General features: G+C 42.7%; 1 protein-coding gene across 5 annotated transcripts; it reads left to right on the plus strand.

The window, feature by feature from the left end:
• The first annotated feature begins 822 nt into the window (after window positions 1–822).
• On the plus strand, window positions 823–27,702 carry dyrk4 (dual-specificity tyrosine-(Y)-phosphorylation regulated kinase 4). 5 transcript variants are annotated; one of them, XM_010883508.3, is made up of 13 exons: window positions 10,885–11,576; window positions 13,917–13,985; window positions 16,401–16,553; window positions 16,811–17,122; window positions 19,707–19,843; window positions 20,370–20,510; window positions 23,231–23,369; window positions 23,777–23,858; window positions 23,998–24,170; window positions 24,302–24,362; window positions 24,573–24,702; window positions 25,871–26,049; window positions 26,165–27,702. In XM_010883508.3, exons 1-13 carry the CDS (start codon window positions 11,553–11,555, stop codon window positions 26,416–26,418), a joined length of 1,854 nt encoding a protein of 617 aa, XP_010881810.2. In that variant the 5' UTR covers window positions 10,885–11,552; the 3' UTR covers window positions 26,419–27,702. The 5 variants fall into 5 exon arrangements, with proteins under 5 accessions (XP_010881812.2, XP_010881813.3, XP_010881810.2 ...); XM_010883509.3 differs by having other exon boundaries at window positions 13,917–13,967; XM_010883510.3 differs by lacking the exons at window positions 10,885–11,576; window positions 13,917–13,985 and adding an exon at window positions 823–1,192.
• Window positions 27,703–27,812: the final 110 nt, after the last annotated feature.

Genomic DNA, 27,812 nt, shown 5'->3' on the forward strand with positions numbered 1-27,812 from the left:
ATCCCAACACAGGTCAGGATTATACACATACTTCTCACTGTACCCGCCCAGAACTTAGTCCAAAAGACAGTGGCTCTCTTTCAAATTTTTTCGACCTGTTTTCTTTGCAAACCATTTGTGGCTCGGTCGGTATTAATTAGGCTGAAAACTAGTCATTCATTAAAGACTATTATGACAGCTGTTACCCTCCTATTGGTGACCACTGCCTTACGTTAGATTTCACCTGCCCTTATCTGTCTTTTGTTTCTCAAAGTGTAATGGGATAGCTTGAAAGTAGAGTGACACCATCAGTCAAATGAATCTGTGAATAATAGCAAGGAAGTTCAACATTATTAGCTTTATCTGAGGTGTTATCAATCAATCAGATACCTTGTGCTAGATAGACAATAATGAATACTTCCACCAATTGCTAGCTAGCTGCGATAATGGCTATCTAACATTTTTATAAATGTCAGTCTGTTTTATTCAAGCAGCAATTTAACGTAATTAATTAAATTGTAACATTACCATATGTTCCCTTTCAAATCCACATTTCTTCTGTGCCTACCTTGTCAAATGTTCCAACGCAGAGGAGAGCCAAGCAAGTTCGCTAAGCTCTAGGGTACATCTGTCTAGAGTATCACTTGTGGATGGAGGGGGCTTAACATCAACATTTCTGAATGATTTACGAGACCAACAAGTTGGACCGGTTGAGCGAGAAGCGCTGTACGCAGCAGACAAGAGAAGTCATATGACGTGATTTGTCAACAGAATCATTCTTGTCACTTGGCACGTCTGACACACACAATCCCACCGTACAGTAACCAAAGCCATTCAGAACATCCATCTGGGGACTTGGTGCAGGGCCATAGGGAGGGACACCAGGCCATCAACACTCACTGCTCCGTCCTCAGGTTCCTGGCCCGGCTACGTGCTTTGTCTGGGGCACGCAGGTCACCCCCGTTGGCAAGGCTCTCATGATACAGTGGAGTTTATTTTGAACTGGCCAGCAATGCTGCAAGTGTCTTCAACCCTCAGACCTCAGTCAGAGCTGTCTGCCTAAAAAGTGGGAACCAGTGCTCCTGGGGTCCTTTCCACCTGCTTACCCCTTCTACCTCACACTGCCTCCCTGGGGCTGGATATGGGGCTGTGGGCTGGGTTTCATGCCCTACAGGGAGAGCTGTCCCTGGGTGAGGAGCGAGGTAATGACGAGGTAAGAGCTTCAAGGTGCTACTGACCTACTGAGGTATGTACCACTTAAACTAGGCTTTAAGTAGTATGATATAAACCGTGGAGAGGACAGCTGTGTTTGCAGTTTGTATTAGTGATAATGGTACATGTTTGAGGATCGGTCTAGGCAATGCCTAAGAATCGGAAAAGTACATATTGTTTGTAAAAAGTAAATAAAATTTACTCTGCACATCATGGACATTATTCTGCATGCTAGTGTAGTGGGCGTGGTTCATGGGACAACCCATACGTGAAATAAATGCTCACGTGATTGCAAGGTGTTTTGGATGAAGACATCCATTAAAGGGCACTCCTTTGTCAATTCTTTAGCTTGAGCTGGTTTTCCTTGTACATAAAAAAATACTAATTGTATATTTTTTAGATGGACACTAAATAGGGGCATGGCAAAGACAAGAGGGCTGAACGAATGAACTCAATGTGCTTCGGCCAGTCAAAGTTGGTCAGTACAGAGTCCTGCTGCTACTTTTCTGCTCCGAGCAAGGCTGTGAATATTTTTCCTGTAGCACATGTCTGGTATATTTTTGATGCTCAGTATTGATTGCATTGCCCAGGGTCATCAAAAGGCAAGTGTGCAGGATGCAGAATATAGTTGTGATCATGACTGAATACCATGGATTATTTATACGTTGGAGAGAATGTTCTCTCTGGTTCGGTGTTGGCTCGCTCAGGGTAGGTTGGTGGTTTTGTTTTGAAGTGTTGCCATGGGATAAAGCAAAGGAAGGCAGACCATATAATTCTGAAGTTCCTGCATTCCTTAACCCAGGCCAGGAAATCTGCCCCGATACTGTGTGCCATTTTGTCTATACTGCTACACAAAAGAAAAACAGTAATTCAGGTATTTTTTGACTGCATAATCAGCAACATGTGATGCTTAATGATACAATGTGTTCTTATTTTATATTCATAGTCACTGCATTTTATACTTTCTAGGGCCGTGTAATGTAGTTGGCATCTGTCAACTCCACAGTTATGATTATACTGTCTGGGTTTAAAACTGAAATTTACAAGAACTCCAGACCCCTTTAAAGGGACAATCAGCAGGTGCCATATACAGGCTATATATTATTTAATTGTACTCTTTGATTTTTTAGCAATGTACCTTTGAATGCCTCACAAGCTTAGTTAAACTGTCATAAATCATCAGAACTGAAATTATCAGGTTGTTAGCATCATCAGCTTTTTTTTTACTGACTTTGCTTGTCGATGAGAACATTGCCGCCTGTCAAAGAACATATTATGATATGATGAAGACGAATATTTCTATTAAATATTCCTAAAACAATGTTGTAATTCCTATATTGCAATTTAGTCTGTTTAAAGTCATTAGCCCCTGTTCAACTTCTGGTCATCCATATGACACAATGTCTAAAGCTTGTATACCTGCTTTGGCTTTCTCTGTAAATACTATGAAAAGTCTGTCACTTGACTAATGAGATTTGTCTTATTCTACTGCTCTATTTGCCCAAGCCTGACTACTCTACAGCTCTATTGGCCCGAGCCAAACTAGTCAACAGCTGTATTGGCCTGAGCCAGACTAGTCCACAGCTCTATTGGCCCGAGCCAAACTAGTCAACAGCTCTATTGGCCTGAGCCAGACTAGTCCACAGCTCTATTGGCCAGAGCCAAACTAGTCAACAGCTCTATTGGCCCGAGCCTGACTAGTCAACAGCTCTATTGGCCCGAGCCAGACTAGTCCACAGCTCTATTGGCCTGAGCCAGACTAGTCCACAGCTCTATTGGCCCGAGCCAGACTAGTCTGAGCATGACACAGCTATTCTGACACACAACACTTAGACCGTGATCCACATCAGTTCTTTGGACATGAATAAATTGTACCTATAGGGAGATTATAGTTACTGTAATGGCTTTGTCATTTTGGTAATTTTGGTTAGCTTGATACCTGGAGGTCAACTTTCCGCTTGATGACATCACTCCAACTGGGTACTCTGCCTAGTGTCAGGGGTGTGTTTCAGGGGTGTTATTCTGATGGTAAAAGTGTGAAATGGCATTAATAATAAACTAACATTCCATTACACGTTGCTTTTATTGCGTTTTCTTCTCTCATTTCGGATCTGCCTCATATACACTCCAGTGGTATCTTCTAACCTAATTTTACGGGGAACCGTATCGTCACCTGTCAATGGGGATTCAATTGGGCCGGAGCCGTCAGATGAGCTCCAGTACATGTGGTCGAAATGAGACCTAGGAGGGGTGAGCTCCCGCCCCTCCACTGGCCAGCAGTTCGACGTTTTAGTGACGACGCGAAGGCAGAAAATAGGGTTCCACCTCTAACCAAACCCCGATTTAACCCTTGCCTGTAAGTGTGACCCGCATCCCTCCTCTGCACGGTGCTGGTGCTCTGGGTCGACGCTGAGCAACGCCTGCCGGGCGGGTGGTTGCCGGACTCCTCAGCCAAGTTCAGGAGACACTGATGCCGTCTGCGCTGTGTCTCCTGGCAGCTTGCTTACTTCGTCTCAGTCACCTGGGTACTATTAGGGAGTCACAGTATGCTGAGGTTTGGCCAGCAAAGGCCCTCACTGCCTGCTGTTCACCACGGAAATAGAATAACATGATTGGCTTACTGACTGACCGACTGATCTCACGCCTATTAGCCACTGTGGTTTGGGGCAATGTCAGTGCAGCAGTCTGTTAATGTGTTTCCGGTTGTTATTAAAGCTGCGTGAGGCTGAGTAAGAAGGAAACAAAGACAGTGACTACTCTACAGTGTCTAGGTTGACACTGCTCGAAGAAGCCTGGCAGAGTCAGTGGGGATAGCAGCCTTTTCATTCAAAAATAGCCGTAGTTTGATTGACATAGCCACAGATGTATAATTTCACCACGACAGGCTCTTTGCAAAAGTGGAACAAAAGACACCTCTTTGGACTGACTCTTTTGCAAGGAAAAGCTGTCTTGGATGTCTGTTGAAAAACACACAGACAGCACATCAGGCTGAAACAAGTGCAAACCAAAGTGATGCCTGGTTTTCAGGCCATTTAAGCTACAGGTTAACTTTTCTGAGTGTGATGTCGTACGTTCCCTGAGCATCCAACCTATATGCCTAGCTGCCTGTTTGGTGACACTAAACAGAGGTTAGTTTAGACCTGGTGTACCCTGATCTCCTACCTTTGCTTTGTGGGTAATCACTTCCTCTGCTCTCACCCGATCTGGAGACCGGCAGCGTAGCAGGCATCAGGGTAGGATTTCATCTCTGCACTGTTTGTCAGCAAGGCAGCGGCGTCCCATGGGGCTAGCAGCAGAGCAGGTGGAGGGGGGGGGGGGTGGGGGCTGTGATAGCTCCGGTGGTTCCGTCTCCAGGACACGGCAGAGGGGAGAGGGGGCGTCAGATATGTCAGCCGGCACGCCTGGGAGCCATATTAGCACTCTGTCTCCGCCTCTGTCCTGCTCCCCAGCCTCCCGGTGAGCCCGCCGGCACTGGAGAGAGATCCATCGCCTGCAGTCCTCCTCCCCAAGAGGCCCCTCTTACAGGAAGCCAGCGCCGGGTCCCTGCTGCGGCACCTCTGCTTCAAGACGGGTCCCTCGTCAAGCCCCCCCCCCCCTGCAACACCCACACGTCAGCTTCCTCCTCCCTCACCAAACGTAGCGGCAGCTTCCCCTCCCACCCTGTGAGCCTGCTTGCTCGTCTGCCTCCTGGACCGGAGAGAAACATCTGAGGAGGTGACGAGGAAGCCCAGGCTCTGCGAAGGCTCGTACAGAAGACACAGGGAACCGTGGCGCCCAGCAACTTCTCGTCCACCCGCCACCGCCATGTGAACCGCCTCTGGGAGTCTTATTCAGGAGGGCTTCGTCCAAAAAAAAAAAACAGATGACCTGAGTGGCCGAGACCAGGGGGAGGTTTTGTTTTGTAAGACGCAGGTCTCCCAGACGCAGGCTCTCTTCCAGTCCGGTGAGGTGGGGCTGAGGTGTGGCGTGGGCGTGGCAGCATGGGGAATCTTCGCAATGGGGGGAGACAGGACCTCGCCCGCCTGCTGTGGTTTTAACCTCCTCCAGGGATGCTGGGGCAGCCAGGGCTGCAGGAACAGGAGGGTCCAGCCTGAGGTGCATGAGGTAATTCATGGCGCAGAGGGGTCAACTGAAAAAGGGGAAACGGAGAGGCACTCTTTTCCTCAATCACTTCATCTTTTCTGTGTTGCTTAAACGTGTCTTTTTTTGTACGGTGCTATTTTCAGCGGTGGTGACAGTGATTGTCTGCTTTATTAACAAATGTAAATTCAGCTATTAAATGCTAATAATAAGTCATGTGATACGTCTGGATCATTTCTGAGTAATCGTGACAGGAGATGTGGTTTTGGAGGAGATGTCTCTAGTTTAGCTAGATATATGGTACGCCACCAAACCACACCCACTGTGTGGGTTTCTTATGTAGTTCTGGCGGGTCTGTGACATTTCATCGTTAATTGCATCCTCCCTCTGCCACTGTGACATTAATAGACCCAGCTGTTGTTCATTGATTTTTTTCCAATCCTTTTTACATTAATGAACAATACATGGCACTTTTAGTTAGTTACGCTACACCAATAGAATGCTACTGCTCTAACATTTCAAATGCACTCCAGTTGGAGGTGTATAATAGACTTACTTTTGAAAGAAAATGTAGAACGATTAATTGCTCAAAGAAAGACATTTTGGGAAGAGACTGTGCTTGTTATGGGGGACAGGGAGGGGTGCTGGTGAGGGAGTCTAGGGTGGGGTGTTTTGGGTCAGAAGTGTTTGGAAGACAGAGTTTGATTGCAGTTTGAAATGACAACAGTGCTGAAATAGCAGAAAACAATGCTGCTTCTCTTCAGCTTATCTCATCTTCATCTGCCAATGGGGCATATTAAGGCAGTGCTGGGATTCAAGTATGTTTTTTTTCTTTGGCCGGCACAGGGAGCTGTGCAAGAATTCCACTCAAAGGATTATTGTCTGATTTGTAAGCTAGTTCAAACCAATATGTCTGATCGTAAGCTATATTTAAGAGTTGCAGAAAAATCCTTTGCTGTTCTAAATTGTTGTATTTTTAAAAGTTTATTTAGAGATGTTATATATTTTGGCAGAGCAGTGGTATAGATTTATATGATTTTGCTGGCCTTATTAAATCTGGATGATTTCTATCACATAAAAACATAAATAATTTGACTGGTTCCAGAAATTACTATGTTGGGCCAGGGAAACACATGGGTTAAAGGCGCGTTTCACCATAGCAAAATGTCTTAATGTACAAGTTACTAAAGTTAGCAATGATACATTTGTGTCATAAAAACACAAAGTCCCTTCAACACAATAAAATTTGAATTTTGCTGTAGAATCTACTTCCTCTGTATTGGTCGGTCCATAAAATAGGCCTACCACAAGTTCCATCATTCATATTGAACGGACATACTGCTTCCCCAACGAATTGGTGAATGGAGATAACAACAGCTTTTAGAAGGTCAAAACGTAACATTGTCGTTAACTCACTTATCTAACTCATCCTTTCTGTCCTCGTTATTCTTAAGATCTGCACTGTATGTTCAAACGAAAGGCCAATGGAGAAGAAACATCTCAAATGAACTCATGATCAGTTGTCTCCCATGCACCATGTTATACTTCACAGTGCAGGGCCAGCGTATAATCAGCTTTGGCTCACTGTAAATTAAACCAGTTTACGCATAGCATTGCAGTTCTGGAAGTTTTAAATCAAGGGGGAGCTGCCCGGTTGCAACAGGTCTGACCAGGGCTATGGGAGGGGGGGGGCTGAGTAGAAGATCTACGCCATCACTGAACGCTTATCGTGCTGAAGGAGCACTCTGTAGCTATGACAGGTCATCCTCTTAACACTCTCTATTATTCCAGAGCCTTTGTGTTGCATAACACCCACTATAATCATATTCACCCGCATCCGTGTTACGTAAGGGTATGTACTTTGTTTTTGCCTGCTTCACCTGTCTGTGTTTGTCAATAGGTTTTGACCCGATACCCCAAAGGAATTTTTTTTTACAGTCCAATTGTATATGTTTCAGTGTAAGGTATTCTTATGAAAAATGCTTCTTTTAGGGTCAGATAGAGACATGCAGTGCATGTAAGGCACAAGGTCCTTAGGGTGGATATTAGATATTCCAGACCTACAGTAGCATCACAAGCGGTTAAGCAACGGCACAAGGTCTCTGAGCAGGATGTGAGATATCCCAGAGCTAGAAGCGTCCTTAAAGATTGGCAATAACACAATCTAGAATGACTCTGTAAATCACTGTCTGTAAGTCACTGTCTGTAAGTCACTGTCTGTAAGTCACTGTGAATAAGAACATCTGCTAAGCACGAGGCTTTAAATTAGGGTGTGAATAATGCGTGTTTAGATGGCAAGAAGCAGAAACCGCAATAAAGTTATCGTTGACTCACTGTACATTTTCAACTAAACCCCTCTTTCCCAACTGATTTCTAAGTTCTCCAGACTTGTTAAAGGGAAATTTCATCATCGCTCATCTACAACCTCCTTTCCAAAAAAAGTTGGGACACTATAATATGCAAATAAACACAGAATGCAATTATGTGCAATTCATTTATCCCTTTATTTAATTGAAAATAGTACAAACACAACATATCAAATGTTTGTGGATGAAAGAATTACTCAAAGAATTACAAATTCAAAAAATATATATAGAACGAGCAAATTAGAATTTCTTTCTAATATTTCTGTCTTCATTTATTTACGTTGGAACTATGTAAGTTGGAACATTCATAGTGAACGTAGGCTCTGGCTCCTAAACAAAATAGCAACTGTAGAATGTAATAGTAATAATTTTTAGAAGATGAATAAACATAATTTTTTTTAATTTGATCATGCCTGTGAGGTGTTCTGTGCCCGGCAAAGCAATACTAAATAAAAGCAAGCGCAGAAAACATTCCTTTCGTGTTTCGTTTTCCTGGTGCCATCACCCAATGCACCCTCTAAGTAACTACCATAGATCTCATGGGTGAACACCACGTTCATGTTTATTCTGCTCATACCATAACATTATCTTTGGGACCATTATGTCCATGGCTCTCTAAAACAGACTGAAATTGCATAAATCTTAAATGATTAATCTGTAAATAGTGCTGATGTTCTTAGATAAGCAGGTCATAGTTTTACAACTAGCCAAAGTTGTATGAACCAATGATCAGCGTTTAGTAAGTTTGACGATATCACAAAAGTTAGCTTGATTTGCTAATCTAGCTAAAATTAGCAACTAACACAAAACACAGCGCTAATAGTGGAGAATATACAAAGTAAATTATATTACGGCCGTAACTTTGGTTACTTTTGATTAGTTAGCAGCTGCTAACATCATTATGAGTTTTTAGAAATTGAGCTGCTATTGCCTCAGTGTTGACTGTAATGTAATGTGGTGCAGTATACAGAAGACCCCAGTGTCCAGTGTTGCCAGGTTAAGCAAAAATGTCTAGCACAACGACTGCTCAAAACCATCCCAGAATGCCTGAATTCTAGCCCAACTTTTGTTGGTGCAAAATATTGACTATTTTACAAGTGAACAACCGCCACCCCACCCCCCCGGGAAGAAAACCTAAGATGCGGTATATACACATGTGAAGCCTCGGATCCTATGGTAACTGACGTTCAACTGTGATAACAGCATAGAAGCACACGATATTACACATAAAGACTGAAATGGTGCAGCCGCGGTGAAGTTCAGAAGTAGACCAAAAACCTGCAACCTACGACCAGTTCATTTTCACCCAGCGACATTGTTTGAAAAGTAGCCCTGCTGGTGTCAGATGCTACTAGCCTGTACACAGCTGATCAAAAGTAGCGTAATGGCGATGTTCTTCTTCAGACTGATTTCAGATTGCAACCGCTCTTAATTTGCTCCACAACGTTTGATTTTTGTTTCAAGGATTATTAGTCAGGCTGTAGATGTTAAGAGAAGTTAAACTCAAAGAGTATTCTAAAGAGGTTAGAGATAAATTAATACAAATGCATGGATTATGAAAGGGGTACATATTTATGATGTTGGATATCCCAGTGAGCACAGTTGGATCAATAATCAGTCTCGTAGATCTCGCCCGAGGCCAAAAATCACTTTAAAGGTGGATTGTGGAGTAATGGAGCACTGCTGAACAATATCAAGAGCTCAGTATAAAACTGGCCTGTATTGGAGAGTGACAATAAAGTGCCACTGAAAGCATTAGTGACCCAGCTGTAATGTGGGAAAGGTTTTTTGTTGTTCAGTGAGATTAAGATAGAGTTTTTGGCCCTAAACTTAGTGAGAGTGGTGGCAACAATCATTCTGTGGTTGCACTGGCTGCCTGTTAGGGTTAGGGCTGATTTTAAGGTTTTATTGTTAACATATAAATCAATACATGGACTTGCTCCTACTTACCTCGCTGAAATGATCCAGCCATACATACCTACACGTAACCTACGATCGCAAGATGCAGGCCTTTTAATTGTACCTAGAATCTCTGAACAAACAGCCGGGGGCAGGGCCTTTTCTCATAGAGCTCCACTACTGTGGAATGATCTGCCAATTAAGGTTAGGAAAGCAAACTCAGTGCAAACTTTCAAGTGTCTACTAAAGACTCATCTCTACAGCACAGTCTATGATTAAGTGTAGTCTGGCCCAGGGGTGTGAAGGGGACCAGAAAGGCTTGCTGTCTGGCCAGGTGGGCTCTAATCGCCACTGGGATGCCCTCCCTCCAAAGCCTCTCGGGGGCGGAGTCACTGGTTTGTTGTTGTCTCTCTGTTGCGCACTTGTGCAATTGGGCTGTACCCTGCTGACAATACTCGGCCCTCATTCGGGGGAGTAGGGTCAGTTCTCCTTCTCCACTAAGTTCTCCTTCTTCACTATAAATCTTTGCTGATATGAGGAATGCATTTTCTGAATTTTCCCAGTCTCCTCCCATTTTGAACTTAGGAGGACATGAGGTCCTGGCCCACACCTGCGGAGTACCTGGCTTGAAAGTCCCGTTGCTGTCCCAAAGTCCGCCTGGTTGTGTTGCAGAACAAGACGAAACCTGACGATTTCAGCTGCCACTGTGCTGACACCTCCCCCTCCCATGTTGTCCCTGTACTTGTTCATCTGGTCATGCTTCAGACCTTGACTAAGTTTAAATAGACCCACATGCATTTATTAATTATTACAATTGTAATTTTAATATGTTCACCCGGCACAGCCAGAAGAGGACTGGTCACCCCTATGAGCCTGAGTCCTTTAGGTTTCTTCCAAAATGTTGGCATTCTTAGGGAGGTTTTCCTAGCCACTGAAATTCAACACTACTGTTGTTTTCTCCTTGGGGTTTAAGGCCAGGTGTTTTGTAAAAGCACTTTGTGAGAACTGATGTAAAAAGGGCTTTATAAATAAAAGTACAGGCTGCTTTGCTCATCTTTATCACAGGTGCCAATAAATATGGACCTGACTGTAATCTTATACTGTACAATAGGTTGCCTATATTTCATCATTACGTATTGTGTTTGTGTGAGTGCATGCCTGCTTTTGACAGAGATAAAATACAGCACTCATATTTCCTAACGTTGTTTTTCTGCCAATCCAAAATTACAATTTCACTATTCGAATAAGTCGATAGAGCACAAAATCCAACGGGCTAATGATTAACAGCTTTTCAAAAAGCAAGTCGGATGTCTTGAGACTAACATTTCTTCATGCCTCATAGACAAACCAATAAATTGTGCAGCAAAGGTTTTAGATGGTGGATATTGGAATGAGGTAAGGACATTTTGAGAGACAGCAGCTTTTTTTAATACATCATCGACGTTTCCTGCAATGTGAGCCTGTTAGGACAGTTTTTAGGTAATTTACAGAACTACTGTGTGTTTTAGCCACACTGCCTCCGCACAAGGCTACTGTGTATTGGCTTGACTCTAATGGCGCATTCTGGTGGAGCACTACTAGGTTTTAAGAGTGTCGATCCAATGACAGGTAGGCTAAGCTGACCGAGAAACATACGGTATTTTGGGGAGACACAGCTGTCAGCTGCAGAAACATGAACAGGTGGCTTCTCTAGAGACTTAGTCTATGCGTCAAGGCGAATGGACTTAACAGCTTGCCTCTTTCTCTAATCTCCGGCTGACGACAGCAATACTGACCCGATGATCAAAATTATGTTGACCATAGCAGACTGAGATTCAGGACCAGATAACTTTGTGTTGTTTCAAGTGAGAGCCGCTGCTCGGTTCGACTTGAGTTTTATTCAGCCGCAGAAAATGTGCTCGCATCTTGCATTTGCCTGGAGTGTACTGTAGTTCTCGGTAGATCCTCGTAGGTTTCCCTGCACGGTCACTGAGATTGTGATTTAGCCGGAAAAGGACCGAGGTCCCGAAGTGCAGCATGTTTCCCGAAATTAATAACAAGGTGAGTAGTTAATGAATACATTTCTGTTTATATAATGGCACTATTTAGATTATAGTTATTTTTAAAACCATATTTTCTTCTTTCGTCGTCATATTTATTGCTTAAATAACAGAATGTTTTTTGGTCAAATTTAATTTAAACAACAATAATTTTTGTAGTTCAAAACATATGCTGATTCAGTTTTCTTCTTCGCTTACCAGTCTATTTCAGTAATATAAAATATTTCAAATATTATGCTAAACGTTTTTGAACCATTAGTGGTTTGTTTATTATAAATTGTGGTGATTATAGAAGGTCAACAACGCTTTAATTATGGCATGGAAAGAAGCCCTATAGCTTTACTATAAACGCTATTACACATAACATACAAATAGCCGGCTACTGTTAACTTTGTTGCCTTGTTGTAATCCGTCAATCATTATTTGCATGTTGTTAATTAACCGTCTGTAATTCACACGGTACAAGTGTATTTTACATTTAATAGTTTGTCACTCATTAATGTCATTCTCATGTAGGGTTAATATTGCTCAAATTTTTTTGAGCACGGGCCCTTATGTGTACGTGGTAGACTGTTTATTATGCTTATCAACTAATCCGCTCAAAAACCGTGGTTTACATATTTTCGATTAATTCTTTGTAAGACATTGATTATCACTGGAGCTTTAGATTCCTCATGCGTGTTCTGTAACGGCTGTCACGTGAGTTGCAGAAAAACATTTGGAATACCGACGTCTACAACCCTAAAGCATTTTCAAATATCCAGTGAAATGCGCGCTTTGAATGTGGTGACGTGTTTGTTGTCCTGTGACTCTGCCCTACTGACCCCGAGACCCACTGACCTACCCAAGCCACTGTTGAGACTTCAGGGAATTCCCACAATTCCAAGTGGAAAGACAGAGTAACACGTCATGACACAACAAGTGACCCCAAGAAAGAAGTGACTTACTGGACCTTTGAAAATCGACAGTGAGACAAATCATTGCACTTTGAACTAAGAGGTTTTGCGTGCTTGGAATGCACCTTTGCTTATGTAGCCTACACATCCTTCCAACTGGCCCATCTTTCATTTAGCCGTACTACTGTACATGTACTATCTATGCTACAGAGTGCAATTTGCTAACTAATAAGCTGTTTTGTTGGCCTACACTTCGTTTGCTCACCCTAAGTACCAGTGTAGTTTAGTGTTCTTCCACGGTGACCCACGTCGTAGTAGAATCCTCTCTCTGAACCCTCCCTGGGTCCGGCCGAGGTTGTGTTACACTTGAATCATGCATGTGTTAATATTTGATTGAATGTTTGCTGCCTTGAACTTCCAGACATAACCAGTGGTGAAGGCAATCCAAGATGTAGTTACTGATGTACTACTGTAAATCCCTTTAGCTCAGCAGGTGGATTGTGCCAAATACTACAGCATGTATGCATGCCTGACTGTAGGTGATTTGGTCCAAAGTGTATACATTATGGCAAATCTTGAATGAATACATTTTATGGTCCTGGACGTAATATATTGATCCTGAAGTGACTCTGTTAAGTTCTTTCTCAATATTCTCTTCTACCAAGTCAGCCGTTTTGGCCTCGCACACTTAAGGTTTTAGTCCACCCATATGGTCTGTAGTTAGTTCATGTACTCCCCTCTGCTTAAGCCATGTTTAGCTGCTGACACTGTGGCCCCAGGGCTAATAGAGTTTGAACGGCTCTTATATGGCCCCATACAGCCCAAGGCCAGAATGAACCACCCTGAAACAGCCCTCGGCTCTCCTCTCCATAACCACCATCGTTAGCATACACGTACACTCTTCCTTAAACATCAGGGCCTGTGCTTTGTGCATGAAAGGAAGCAGATTGGGGAAAACTCTGCTGCATAAAATACTCTGAGACAATGCCTTACAGATGTGTCATGGTAACCAGGGGTTAAAATCTTGATTCCGGCATTCCGACGGTTCCTGGGGTCTCGCAGATGGTGGTGGGAATTGTCTCCGCAATGCCATGGGTGGCTTGGACGGGTTTGCCTGGACTCGATGCACTCTGGGGATTCGTTGTCGTGTCTGGCACTGTCAAGATAAGAAGCAGAATGTCTTCACTGGTGGAATGTTGCAATGTCCTGCTCTTCGACACTTCCGATTCCACTGGGAGTCAATGTGACACTGCAGGGCCATAACAGCAAAACGAGACACTGCGGAATTGGGACGGGAGAAAAATTATAGCTGATTCTGATTTGAGAGAATTTACGTTTGCAATGGTGCGTCCAGTGCTCCAACACTGATTTAGCAAAGGTATGGAGAAGCAACACTGTCTTTAAATGTAATATTAAGTACGATCTCCCACACTGTTTTCTTCCAGTCTTCTAGACCAGAGGCCTTCCCCCACTCACACAGACTTCTGAACCAACAGGTAACCAACTATTCACAGGTGAGTCTTTACTCACAGTAGACCCTGACCTGTTGAGCACTGCAGTCCTCCCAACCCACTCTCTTCTCATCCTGTATAAATCCTGTATCTTGTAGTTGTGCAGTGTCTTCCGGCTTCACTCCAACGAACCCCTACCCTCTATGTAGTTTCTGCTATTACAGTAAGAGTGCCATGTGGTCACTAAGTGATTGGCAACTCAATCAGATAGCAAAGAGGCCGCGACAAATTCATCACAAACAAGCGGCGAGTTTGAAGTGGTGCCTAATGTGACAGCGTAACAGTTGACTTGATGTTGCCGCGTGCACCTAACCGTTCCCAAGAGGTGACGTAGCTCTACTGCCGCCAGTCAATGGAGCGGGACAGCGCAGCGTACTGTAGAAGCGACAAGGCCGACTCCACGGCCACGACACCGAATTACACCTGGCTCGTTATAGTAGGATTAGAATTATATTTAGCCCGTGTCTCCAGGCATCATCAACAGGTTCTGGCAGCAACCACAGCAGCTTGTGCACGTATGATTGAATGTCATCGCTATGTTTAGATTGGGGATCTCTCATTTGCCTGGTGTTTTGGAAAGCCGTGTTGCTGTTGCCGAAAATGGTATACAAAACATCCTTCACATTTACACTGGAAGAGGTTCTTATGTGGTTCCTCCACTGCATTGCTCTTTCATTGAATTAGAGCAAACGCAGAATACTGTATAATGATCCCACATATACTGTAGACCTACTGAGCAGGTGGAGGAGATTTAACAGAACTTAAAGTTGCCCGCTCTAAAAATATGTCACCTCTGTGGCTGGATTCCAAGAATTACATATTACTTTGAAAGCCTGTGTACTGTAATGAGTGGGTTAAGAGCATCGGTCATTTAACTGAATGGTTGCCAAATCAAATCCGGTGCCTAGAAGAAGAAACAAATTTGTCATTCTACCCTTGAGCAAGGCAATTAACCCTAATTTCTCCCAGGGTACAGGGTAGTGTTGCAGCACTCCAATACCATTACAATACAAAGGGGCGGGATTAAAAGACACATTTAGGTCGGACCCTGTGTGTTCTTAATGTAAAGTATATCTGGCACTTCGGGCCACTTTAAAGCTAGGCCATCAAAATAAGGCCTTATGAAATGTGTAATGTATTGTCTTAATTACAACTAAATAATTGTCTTGCTTGGCCACAGGACTTAAAATGTAAGTATACTTTAGCCAACACAGCTATCAGCACACACATCATGGTTTCCGAGGGCAACATAAGAAGTATGCAAATAAGACACCTCACCTTATTGCCATTGAGAAAGATGTTTAGAGCATCCCATTTAAGGGTCTAGGTCCTGCATATTGCATTGTGCCAAATAATGTTATTTTATTCAAAGTTAAAGCTTTTTTGTGCAAAAACTATCTATAATAATACATTCACATTAGTTATGTAGGCCCATATACAGTGTGATTAAATCTGGAACTAGCATTTTCACAACTTCAAAGATTTTATGCACAATCTTTGCCATTCGGGTATCCTTCATTAGAGGTCTCCCTTTCTTTATGTTGGTTATGACTTGACACTTGCTCCTGCGGCCAGCAGAATGGCAGTAACAGAACGGCCTGCTCCCGTTCACCCCCCCCACACACACGCACAGTAGCAGCTAACTCTGACAGCTTCTGTCAGGTCCCACTCTCCAGGCTTTTGTCCCTGCCTCACTCTCACCCTGCTTAGTAATTCCATCCCAACTTGGGGGTCCTGGTTACCCGAGCCTCCACGTTTTGAACAGATGTAACACTTTATTCCTCCATCCAAATCCTTGTTCCCCTTCTCCCAACAATGTCTGATAGTATCTTCACACAGCTGCTGTTACAGCTAGTATGGGAGTACCAGGAGTCTGACATAACTAGGGTTAGAGCACCAAAGGTCTGACACAACTAGGGTTAGAGCACCAAAGGTCTGACACAACTAGTGTTAGAGCACCAAGAGTCTGACATAACTAGTGTTAGAGCACCAAGAGTCTGACATAACTAGTGTTAGAGCTCTACGAGTCTGACACAACTAGGGTTAGAGCACCAAGAGTCTTACACAACTAGGGTTAGAGCACCAAGAGTCTGGCATAACTAGTGTTAGAGCACCAAGAGTCTGACATAACTAGTGTTAGAGCTCTAAGAGTCTGACACAACTAGGGTTAGAGCACCAAGAGTCTTACACAACTAGAGTTAGAGCACCAAGAGTCTGACATAACTAGGGTTAGAGCACTAAGAGTCTGACACAATTAGAGTTAGAGCATCATCTATGGTTAAAGTACCAAGTCTGACACAACTTGTGTTAGAGTATAATCTGGAAAGCAAGACTAAGATGTTATAGCGATACAATGTTATTAAGTTTTTAATGTGTTCATCTTCATTCCTTTTCTTTTATCCCTCCTTATTTTTGTAGAAATTTAACTCGGGCGTAGGGAGCTTGCCCCAGCTGGAGCCCCCGGTGATACAGGTGGTTGTCAGCAATGCCAAACTTCACCACCAGCAGTCTGATAGCATTCTGCCCCACATTGCCAACAATGGGGTGCAGAACAGCAACCAAACACACCAGGTGAGGCTACATTTCACACTGTGTCACATTATACTGTTGGCCTCCAACAATTGACCCCAGTTGTAAATTGTAAATGACAGGAAGTCCTTGACAGTTCATACTGTAAATCTTCTGATGTACCTGCATTTGATATGTAACATCGGTCCCTGTCATGTATGTGAAAAAAACTTTGATTGTACCTTCCACCTTTACACTGCATCGACTGATGGAGGCAAAGTGTTGAGAGCTGACCTTTTAATTCCTTTGTTGATTGGTAGGGTGAGAGACCAAAGCTCTCCTCCCAGTTTCCCACACGGTTTGGTTCCACAGTGGAGAACCTGTCTGATCCCATGGTGACTAAGGGCCTCAGCCACAAGCTGGAGGAGAAGCTGTATGAAGGACAGAGGCTTCCTATGTCTCCCACAGAGGCACTGAAGCATTTCCAGGACCGTCTGACAGGGTTTGAGCAAGAGGAGATCATGGACTACTCAGAGATTTGGTTCCTGGGTCTGAAAACAAAGAAGATTGAGGGCTCCCATGCGATTCTTCAGAATGCAGGCTACGACGATGAGCATGGCAGCTACAACAAGGTATAGTTTCATTATGGTTTCTTGGGGGTGATGTGAGAGGGTTGCATTGTGTGTCTGCAGTACCACATTCAATGATCTAACCAGTCAGTCCAGCAAACGGACTCTGATCTTTAAAATAAACTGTTGTGAAATGATGTTAGCCACTTACTGTACTACTGGGAACTGGCTTGCATGGATAGGGCTAACTTTACATTTTTCTTCAATTCAGTATGAAAAGCATATGCGTGCCATGGTTGCAATTGAAAGGAAACCTTTTGAATATTATAGAGGAATTTTTAGACCTAAGGTGAGAACGCAGCATTTCACCTGACACGACCGTCTAAACATTACACTGTTGATCACACGTCAGTTCATTTTATATTTACATGTAGTGTACTTTTCTCAGCAAACTCTGAAAACACTACCCCTGATCAATTCATCTGTAATTCCAATCATGCCCTGAAAACCTCAAAAAATATGATATTGTTGATTAAAAAACGCAAATGTTTTGGGTCCCTCTGTGTGTCATTGAAGCATCAGATCTACTTCGCACTATTTGGAACGTGGGCAATTTGTGTGCGCCCGCCAAGAGAAAAAGACTGAGTGCACCAGTCACAGGGCAATACATTTAGGAATTCTGTAGTTTCTGTAGTGGAAATCACTGCATGGGCTCAGGAACACTTCTGAAAACGATTGTCCGTGAACACAGTATGTCGCTGCATCCACAAATTCAAGTTAGAACTCTACCATGCAAAGAAGAAACCAGATATAAACAAGATTCAGAACTGCCACCACCGTCTCTGGGGCCCAAGCTCATTAAAGATGGACTGAGTGCATTTTACACAGCGTCCCAACTTTTGTAGATGAAAACCAGCAACGGATGCATTCAGGTACTTGTTCTTCTGCAATCCTAGGCTCACTCCGTTCAGAGTGACTGTCAGGCAAAATCCGTAGAGGGCTGTGTAGTGTGCTTGAGCACCAGCCAAGCTCTGTGAGCTTGAGTGACTGTCCACAGGCTGTTTGTCTGAATATACCCTGCATGAAAGTGCTGGCAAATGGGAGGCTGTTAACCGTTTGGCCTTGAGCCTCTGTTCATAACTGTAGGAAGTAGGGGTGCTTGGGGGTGGGTGCATTCCTCATACCCCCCAGCACAATAATATAGCAGCGTAACACCTTGGAACTGAGACGGGGGGGTCCGGCGACACTGTGGCCCTACCCATTGAGTCAATTATGGCTTCAAAGGCTTTTTGAAGAGGATCATTGGACTTTTCCATATGAATATTGAAATCGCCAAAAATGTGAATACTATCTGCCATGACTACAAGGTTAGACAAGAACTCTGGAAACTCATTGAGGAACATTGTGTATGGCCCGGGGGCCTTTAACTAGTAGCTGTGTAAAACGATTTATCGCCCTGGTTAACTTTCATTAGTAAAACTTCAAAAGAATGAAACTCAGTGATGTGTTTGAGAGTTAATTTATATTTACTGTCATAAATATTAGCAACACCCCCTCCTTTTCGGGATGCACGAGGGATATGATCACTAGTATAACCAGGAGGAGAGGCCTCATTTAGGGCAGTGAATTAATTTGGCTTTAGCCACGTTTCACATAAACCAATAACATCTAGTTTATGATCAGAGATTAATTCATTTACGGCAACTGCCTTTGGAGCAAGGGATCTAACATTTAGGAGTCCCATTTTGAGAGGTGGAGGAAGGCTTCATCTTAATAAGGTTGCTATTGTTAGCACTACCTTGTTTAACTTTTCTCAGCCTTGAACGAGTCACAGTGACAATAGGTAAAGCTGTACTAACTACTCTAGCTATGCTATCAACAGACTCCACTATGCTAGCAGGCTGGCTAACAGCCTGCGGCCTGACCTGCACCCTATCTCATGTTAAGGCTATAGGAGTGAGACTCCTGTCAATGTTCCTAGATAAAAGAAGAGCACCACTCCAGCTAGGATGGAGTCCGTCGCTCCTCAGCAGATCAGGCCTGGCCCTATTTCTGGGAGAGTCCCAAAAAGAAGGCCAGTTATCTACAAACTCTACCTCTTGTGACGGGCAGAACTCCGTTTTCAGCCAGCGATTGAGTTGCGCAAGTCTGCTGTAGAGCTCGTCACCACCCCTAGCTGGGAGGGGGCCAGAGACAATTACTCGATGCCGACACATCTTTCTAGCTAGTTTACACGCTGATGCTATGTTCTGCTTCGTAACCTCTGACTGTTTCATCCTAACGTCGTTGGTGCCAACGTGAATAACAATATCTCTGTACTCTCTATACTTGCCAGTTTTAGACTTCGCTAGCACCAACCCCAGATTTGCCGCTACGTCGGTGGCTCTGCCCCCCGGTTAACAGTGTACGATCAGTGTTTGACAGAGGTCACGACAAAGCTTGATAACCTTTGTGAGACACAATGCAGGAGTAGGACTTTTATGAAATAGGGCACATAATGTTTACTCATTATAAACAACCATCATGAAGTTTGTCACTGTATCATGAACAATAAATTGCATACATACGGGGAAAGACATTTGAAGAAAACAGTTCAACGAAGCACAGAAAAACACCCTGTTGAAGGTTCTGTCTGTCCCGTTTCCAGGTTCTGCACGACCACATTGCCTTTCGCTTCGAGGTGTTGGAAGTGATCGGGAAAGGATCCTTTGGACAAGTCCTGAAATGTTTGGACCACAAGACCCAAGAGCTAGTCGCCATCAAGGTTATTCGCAACAAAAAAAGGTATTGTTATTTAATGACCTGAAAAGGGTATCAAGTTTTCAATGACTCCGAAACGTATCTTCTGGTCATTAAAGGTTAAATGAAAGTTTGATCGCTTTTTAACCTTCTTATGAGGAGTTCACTAACCTGTATCCAAATGTAGGGTATCAGTCCACCTTGGTTTGGCTTTACCTGTTGTCTCTCTGGGGATCCAATGCTCTCAGTCTGTCAATGAAACTCTGCCTCCTCCACTTTGATTTGATTGATGATCAGATGCCATCAGGACTTACTGCCCTTTAATAATGCAGAAAACAAAATGGGTGCTTATGCCTCAGGTCTACCTTGCTTTCTCAAAGATCCGGTTTCTTCACAGAGAGGAGATTCAGACTTTTTTGCAGCAGTCATCGTTTTTAAAATAATTTGTAAAATGTATGGTCATTGCAAAACTTATCACTGAAACTTAGTCTCTGTGATTAGTAGATTGTATATACTGTATATTATGTAGAATTTAACTATGACTAACCAAACCTCTTACATTGGACATCAGGTTTCACCATCAGGCCCTAGTAGAACTGAAGATCCTGGATGCTGTGAGGAGGAAAGACCGGGACAACTGCCACAATGTCATCCACATGAAAGAGTACTTTTACTTCCGCAACCATCTCTGCATCTCTTTCGAGCTTCTAGGGTGAGTTTAGTCTGTATGTATAACACTTAAATAAGGCACCTAAGATCAGGTTGTGGTTAAAGCAGTCAAACACAAACATAGGGGGCAGATGGTAGCTGAGCCGTTAGAGTGTTGGACCAGGAACTGGAAGTTTGCGGTCAAACCGGAAAAATACAAGCCCCCCCATATTAAATACAAGCCCCCCCCCCCCCCATATTTGACTTTTGGAACACAATCAAAATAGTCACGGTAGAAGGTGACAGGAGCCCTGCATAATGAATATGTTAGTCAAACAGGCTGGTGTTAAAGGTTATGCCCTTCTTCCAAGTTACAAACACACGGCTTAAGCCCCAAACAGCGCTATCAAATTAGCATATCGCTTATCACTAATCACGTCACCTGTTAAACCGCTTGAGCAAAGGGAGTATCCCACCTAGAACAATCTGCCTCAAATAACCTAGTCTAATGTTCCCTCTGAGACAAGATAGTCTTCCAGACCAGCTGGCTGACCTATACTGGACGTTTCGGACTGCCAGCTTGCCCTGTCTAGCATTACAGTCACTCAATCCCTTAGTTAAGGCCTTGGTTGGGGCCTGTGTCTTAATGTCTGGCTTCTCCCAGTGTTAATGCTGCAGATATGGTGGTCAGATCAGAATCAGAAAGAGTTTTATTGCCAAGTGAGTTTCACAACAAACTAGGCATTTTTCTGGTCCGTTAGTGCAGCAATTTGTACAAAAGAAATAAAAACAAATAAGAATAGTGGACTGAGCATAAAAACAGTAGACTGAACATTAATAAATTACTAAAACATTTACAAAAAAAATATGTATGGTGCAGGAATTGTCCAGTTATGGGTTGTGTGTTTATGTGGGGAGGGGTTGTAGATTTGTCAACTAAGATAAGTTTGTTCTTCCAAGTACACAAAATAACCGGAACAATTGAATTTCTCATCTCAATAATGACATTAAGATATGAGATAGTTGTTTTTTAATAGGCCATGGGCTGTTTTTTAATAGGCTATGGGCTGTTTTTTAATAGGCTATGGGCTGTTTTTTAATAGGCCATGACCTGTTTTTTAATAGGCCATGAGCTGATTTTTAATAGGCTATGAGCTGATTTTTAATAGGCTATGGGCTATTTTTTAATAAGCTATGGGCTGTTTTTTAATAGGTCATGAGCTGTTTTTTAATAGGCTATGGGCTGTTTTTTAATAGGCCATGGGCTGTTTTTTAATAGGCCATGGGCTGTTTTTTAATAGGCCATGGGTGTGGATCAGACTTTTAGGGATCTTTAGTGTGGAGCAAAAGCTCCTAAAGTTCTCTGAGGTTTCTGTGCATGTGCAGACCCCAAATTGCACTCATGTATATATTCTACTTTGCAGGCGATGTCGGGCAAATGGTGCTAATTTAATAATAAATTTGGTTCTGTACCATCTCTATAATACTGCATTGTTTTACACTATTCTAATACATTTGTTTCTGTTCTGTAAAATTCCATTTTGTCTGACTTTAAATTAACATGATCAAAGAGTGTGAGTAGTCTATTCTATATGTGTAGATAACATACACATGAACAGAATGTGATTTGCACAAGAGCAGCAGCATGAAAAGCTCCGGATCACTTAGACTTGTGGACAAAAGATCCAGAAAAGTTGGATCAGCACCCACTCGATTACATTCAGGGTTTTCTTCCATTACATTCGGGCTTGCGGGGTCAGGGAGACAGTATGTACCACACGTGTCCTCCGATGCACATCTCGCCAAGCCTGTCCGCTTCTTATCACACTGCTCACTCAACCAGCAGCATCTGACCAGTGAGCATGAAGTGCCACATCAAAAGATAATCAGTAGATCTGTCCCTGAGCATGAAAACAACGGTAAAAAAAAAAGAAGAAGGTTTTTGCTAGTTTGCACACACTGACATTGATCTTGGAGGAGCCCAGCCCACCTCAAGGACTTGCCACAGTGCTATGAGACGAGGCAGACTTCTCTGCAATTTGAACACGTACGATTTCCAAACTGGAGAAAGCTGCGATTCCGGCTTTTGAAATATTTTTTTAGTGGTGTGCCATCTTCGCTAAAATCCTATTCGTATTTATATACAATTTATTAGGAGTTGATTTTAGAATCCGTTTGCTAGTTAAATATAATAATTCAGATTATTAGTATAAAGGTTGGAGTCTGGCAAGTGAATGTCAGGATTGTGTCGGTCAACACATGTACAAGCGCTCTTACAACACATCTTCCTCTCACTGTCCCAATTTATTAAAAGTTAAAGTGAGTATTCTTAAAATATCCCAATTCCGTGAAGGCTCTACAACTAATGAAAATAGCCCCAACCCAATAAAGTAATAATGCGTGGGTCGGGGAAACAACATTAGCCGTGCAATCTGAACAGCAAATTCTAAGTCAGAAACATTGAAGATGTGGCGTAGAGCGTACTTCGAAAGAGTGCGGAGTAGGGCTTGCTTTTAGGGGATCGATTAAGAAAATGAACCCAGAGGACAATGTGATAGAGACTAGGGTTGATTTAATGCCGAAAAATAATTAACCTTCTATGTTTGCTAGAGAACTGAGCTATGCCATGGAGGGAAGACAATTGTAAAGTGATGCCCTCTAGCGGACAGAAAATCTCACATTTAAAGGCCAGACCCTACTTTCAGGAGAGAGAAACAGAGAATGCTATATTTATCTTTTTACCAGCTCTCAGAATGACTGTGTCTATGTGTCTTTTTTTTTTAGCGTGAACCTATATGAGCTTATCAAGAAAAACAACTTCCAGGGTTTCAGCCTGGCCTTGATTCGCCGTTTCACACACTCCCTGATCAAGTGTCTGCAGATGCTACATAAAGAGAAGATCATCCACTGTGACCTCAAACCAGTAAGGACCTAGGCTCTAGTATCTATTTGTCTCACCAAGTATAAAAATTTGCAAGCGGGCATTTCACTGTACTGTTTATTTTGTACAGGGACCCATCATGTTTTTGTGTACAAGATCTAATGATTATCTATAACAAAATATGTATTTTATTTGAAGTTGGTACTGGAAAGGTGAAAGTGTCCATTATCTACAGATGATTTCACATATGTTATGTTATATTTCACATATATAATCCAGTGAGATCAATGAGGTTGTGTTCAAAACATGATCTAAGCACTAGTAAACCTCAAGCAGAATTTTGCACAAAGGCTGAGACCAACGAGACATTGGAAGAGGCTTAACCCCCAAGACTAAGAAGTATGTCTTTGATTTGATTACGTGACACATTTTTTTTCCTTTTACAAAAGGAGAACATCCTCCTATCTCAGAAGGGTCAAGGCAACATCAAGGTGGTGGACTTCGGTTCTAGCTGTTACGAGCAGCAGAGAGGTCAGTGTTTCACCTGATTACCGTACCGCCGTACCCGGTGTAAGCGCGAGGTTGAAATTGCCAAAGCACATCACTCACGGACGTAACAATAAAAATGGTGCGTGTTGTCCCTTCTAATTGTCTCTTCTTGCCCTTGTAGTGTACACCTACATCCAGAGTCGTTTCTACCGCTCCCCGGAGGTGATCCTGGGGCTCCCCTACAGCACGGCCATCGACATGTGGAGCCTGGGCTGCATCCTGGCGGAGCTCTACACCGGCTTCCCGCTCTTCCCCGGGGAAAGTGAGGTGGAGCAGATTGCCTGTATCATGGAGGTATGTGATGAACCACCTGCAGGCACACTGTCTCAGACCTCCGCTGTAGCTAACTTATTTGGTTCGGTCATTTTTAGCCATCCATTTATTTCCTGACTAGTGAGTGAAATTCTGGTATTTTTATTTCTCAGGTACTTGGAATGCCTCCCAATGATTTTGTGCAGGCAGCATCGAGGAGAAGATTGTTTTTTGGTAAGAACTTTCTAGGGTTTTCTATAGATTTGGTATATCTGGAAGTGGTGTTTGAACCATGAGGTTTGGTATATCTGGAAGTGTGTTTGAACCATGAGGTTTGGTATATCTGGAAGTGTGTTTGAACCATGAGGTTTGGTATATCTGGAAGTGTGTTTGAACCATGAGGTTTGGTATATCTGGAAGTGGTGTTTTTATGACTTGTTGCAGACTCCAAAGGAAACCCCAGAAACATCACAAACAGCAAAGGCAGGAAGAGACGTCCAAACTCCAAGGACCTGGTCAGTGTGCTGAAGACCACTGATCCTCTGTTCCTGGATTTCCTTCGACACTGCCTCACGTACGTCTATACTACTGACTCACAAGATCATTTTGCATTCAGCGCACGTCAATCACCCTGTAGTTTGAGGGTCATGAAATGTGGAGTTAACGGTATGAAAATTACATATCACGGTTATAGTGACCAGAATTATCGCGCTTATCAGTAATTTCGCGGGTATTGTTTAAATGTGCTGGAAATTTTCAAAAAGTACTGATACACTGAAATCATTTCACAAAGTTTGAAATTGAAAACCAGCAAACAAATAAAAGTACTGAAACACACACTGAAATAATTTACCAAGTTATGTATTGAAAACCAACAAACTAAACTAGTTTGCGTGCATAGACATTAAAATAATAACATTAGCATTAAATATGGCACCATGTGGCCATGAGATGTAAAAGTTTCCCTAATGCAGGTTTTAATGAACTCAACCTTAAGTAAGCAAATCAAATGTGCATATAAAAGAAACACAAGTAAAGCAATGTGCATGTAAGAACTATACAACCATATGTTAACAAATCCAATGAGCAGGTGTTGACATAAAAATAACAATACTAAATATGTAAACATATCAAATGAACAGCACTGATTGTACGTCCGTTCTCTTCTTCATAAAGAAATAAGGTGCTTCTGGCCTAACATCCTGTATGTATGCATCTTCGTTCACTTGAGGCTAAAAGCATATTGACTTTGTCTGGTTTAACTTAGCTCGCATTCGCAATAAAATAGTGGGTGCTGGTCACGATGACTCAAGAGACTCAAGAGTGTTTTTTATTTTGCATATTCTGCAGGCAGAGTGACCATCTTCGATTAAGTTTCCCTCAGCGCTCTCGTAAAACCCCAAATATGACCACACATCAGATTTTGTCCTCTTAGAAAGCTGAAAAATCTCCTGCGCGTTGTCACGGCCTTCAGTCATGTTTTCACACAAAACAAAACCCACGTTGCATGCTGCGCCTGCATCAGGCTGGTGCTAACTTTGGTTGATGCTGGGCAGCATTTACCCTGGGTTTTTCAAGCCGTGGTAATCAAACACATAATTTAAATTTGAAACAGTAATACTAACTGTTGGGAATGTTGCTGTGGTTTATTGTGAAACTGGTAACCATTTCATCCCTATCCCCGACACACACACAAACATACATACACACACACACTCACTGTGTGTTCCTTTGCTATCTAGATGGGATCCAACCAAGCGTATGACACCAGATGAGGCAATGCAACATGACTGGATCCAGGAAGCCCGGTTCAACAAGCTCAGGCCCAAAACACGACCCATGATGAGGAAGCCCAGTGAAAGCCTAAGCACAGAAAACAACTATGAGGCCACTTACCGAAAAATTGTCACTAACAGGACAGGTAAGACCAGGCCTCTCACTTTCTTGCTCTAAAATTAATAATAACAGTGTGTCAGGTGGATCTATGGATTACACCACATGAACATGTGAAATAATGTCTTCGTTATACATTGCAGCCGAGAAAATCAAGTCTGTGAGCAATGACAAGCTAATAAGAGACCCCCCCGCCAAGGAGGTGACAGCCGAGCGACTGCGTCCCATTGGCGCGTCGGCAGAGGGGAAGTCGTGTGAGGGTGTGGCCAAGGTCAACAGGGACACCAATCAGGAGGCGGTCGGTGGGAGGCCTGTGCACATTGTCATCAGGCCTCCGCTGGATGTGGGTTCTGACGGAGCCCAGGAAGCGTCTCAGCGTCTGCCTGCCGTCATGTAGCACCGCCGGGGACGGGGTCGGGCTGACAGCACTGGGCGTTCGGCATCATCCACAGGACTCGGGATAATGCAGGTGGTGTTCACGTCCGGAACTCCCTGCTGTGTGACATTCAGGTGCTCTATCGGGACTCACTCAACAGAGTTACCTTAGCCTGTTCTGTGACTTCTATTGAATGCACTGTCTACCTTTTTAACGGAGGAGAGGGCAGATGGGTTGTTTTGCAAGGTACCACTCCTTTTGTGAACAGGGGTAATTGTTGATAATTTTCTGAATAATGGTCAATTTGCTGAAATATGGACACTCAGAAATAGAGACACGACCAGTTGAAGGGAAAAAGCACCATGCTTTTGTTATGTTTTCTTTGTTTCCTCTACCACTCAGTCTAACCTAAAGGTACCTGTTGCACATTGACTTCCTAGAATATATTACTATCCTCTTTTTTCTGTGTAATTATTCCCAAAAAGCTGTTCTGTTGTGCAATATTTTTGCATGGCTTTCAAAAAAAACCTGTGTAATACAATAAACAATCAACAGAATAGCTAGTCAATTTCTTAAGGCAGAGCCTCCCCCCAAACATATTCACTACTAATCTTTCAGCTCAGTTGTACCCTGTAGGAAAATAAATGTCCTGAATCATTATTACATTGAAAATGTTGATATATAATAGTGCAAAAAAATATTTGTAATGGCTTGTTTTCCCTGTACAGTATATACCTGCAGTGATTTTCAATGTATGGAAATACAGTATCGTGTATGTTACTTTTAATACAGTATCGTGTATGTCTTTTTAAAATGTAGACAAGGTTTTACTTGTTGAGGTTTTTCATGTATTATCTATGTATAAAGGAAAAGAAACATTTTGTACTCTATTATGTTTTTGTTCTTTTTTTAACTATTAGACAGTTTTTTAACTATTAGACAACCCTTTGATTAATAGTTTGTGCCTTGCAGTGTTAGAGTGCTTGCACTTTATCTCTGTTTGTACCTGTGATAAAATACTGTGAGATTCTCCACACAAAAACACTATATCAGTCAAAGTTATATAGAGCATATAGCATTATATAACAACAATGTACAGAGTTTTCCACTAATGTCACATTATGTATAACAAGGCTATGTTAAACCGAAAAACAAGCTAGACAAAGTAGAGACACGCTAATTACTGTGTCTTAATTGGGTAACTACATTGAAATGAATTGATTGTGAAAGAATATCAGGATTCAACTAAAATGTTAGTGGAATCAGTCTTCTCATTGTGAAATAAAATAGTTTTTTCAACCTGAATGCCTTGGCTTCTATGTAAGACAAAAAAGATTTTTTATGCATGCATGCCAGTATATTTTCACTGATGATGAGACCATAGTATTACTACCCAAATCAATCCAAATGAAGTA

The sequence above is a fragment of the Esox lucius genome, chromosome 19 (assembly GCF_011004845.1).
Source record: "Esox lucius isolate fEsoLuc1 chromosome 19, fEsoLuc1.pri, whole genome shotgun sequence".
Classification (NCBI taxonomy): Eukaryota; Metazoa; Chordata; class Actinopteri; order Esociformes; family Esocidae; genus Esox; species Esox lucius.

Bases quoted from the DNA above. Each gene is read 5' to 3' on its own strand.
- dyrk4 (XM_010883511.3), top strand. From the start codon at position 5,188: ATGGGGGGAGACAGGACCTCGCCCGCCTGCTGTGGTTTTAACCTCCTC. The intron at 20,511-23,230 runs GTGAGTTTAGTC...TTTTTTTTTTAG, and splicing joins ATCTCTTTCGAGCTTCTAGG to CGTGAACCTATATGAGCTTA. The intron at 26,050-26,164 runs GTAAGACCAGGC...TATACATTGCAG, and splicing joins AATTGTCACTAACAGGACAG to CCGAGAAAATCAAGTCTGTG.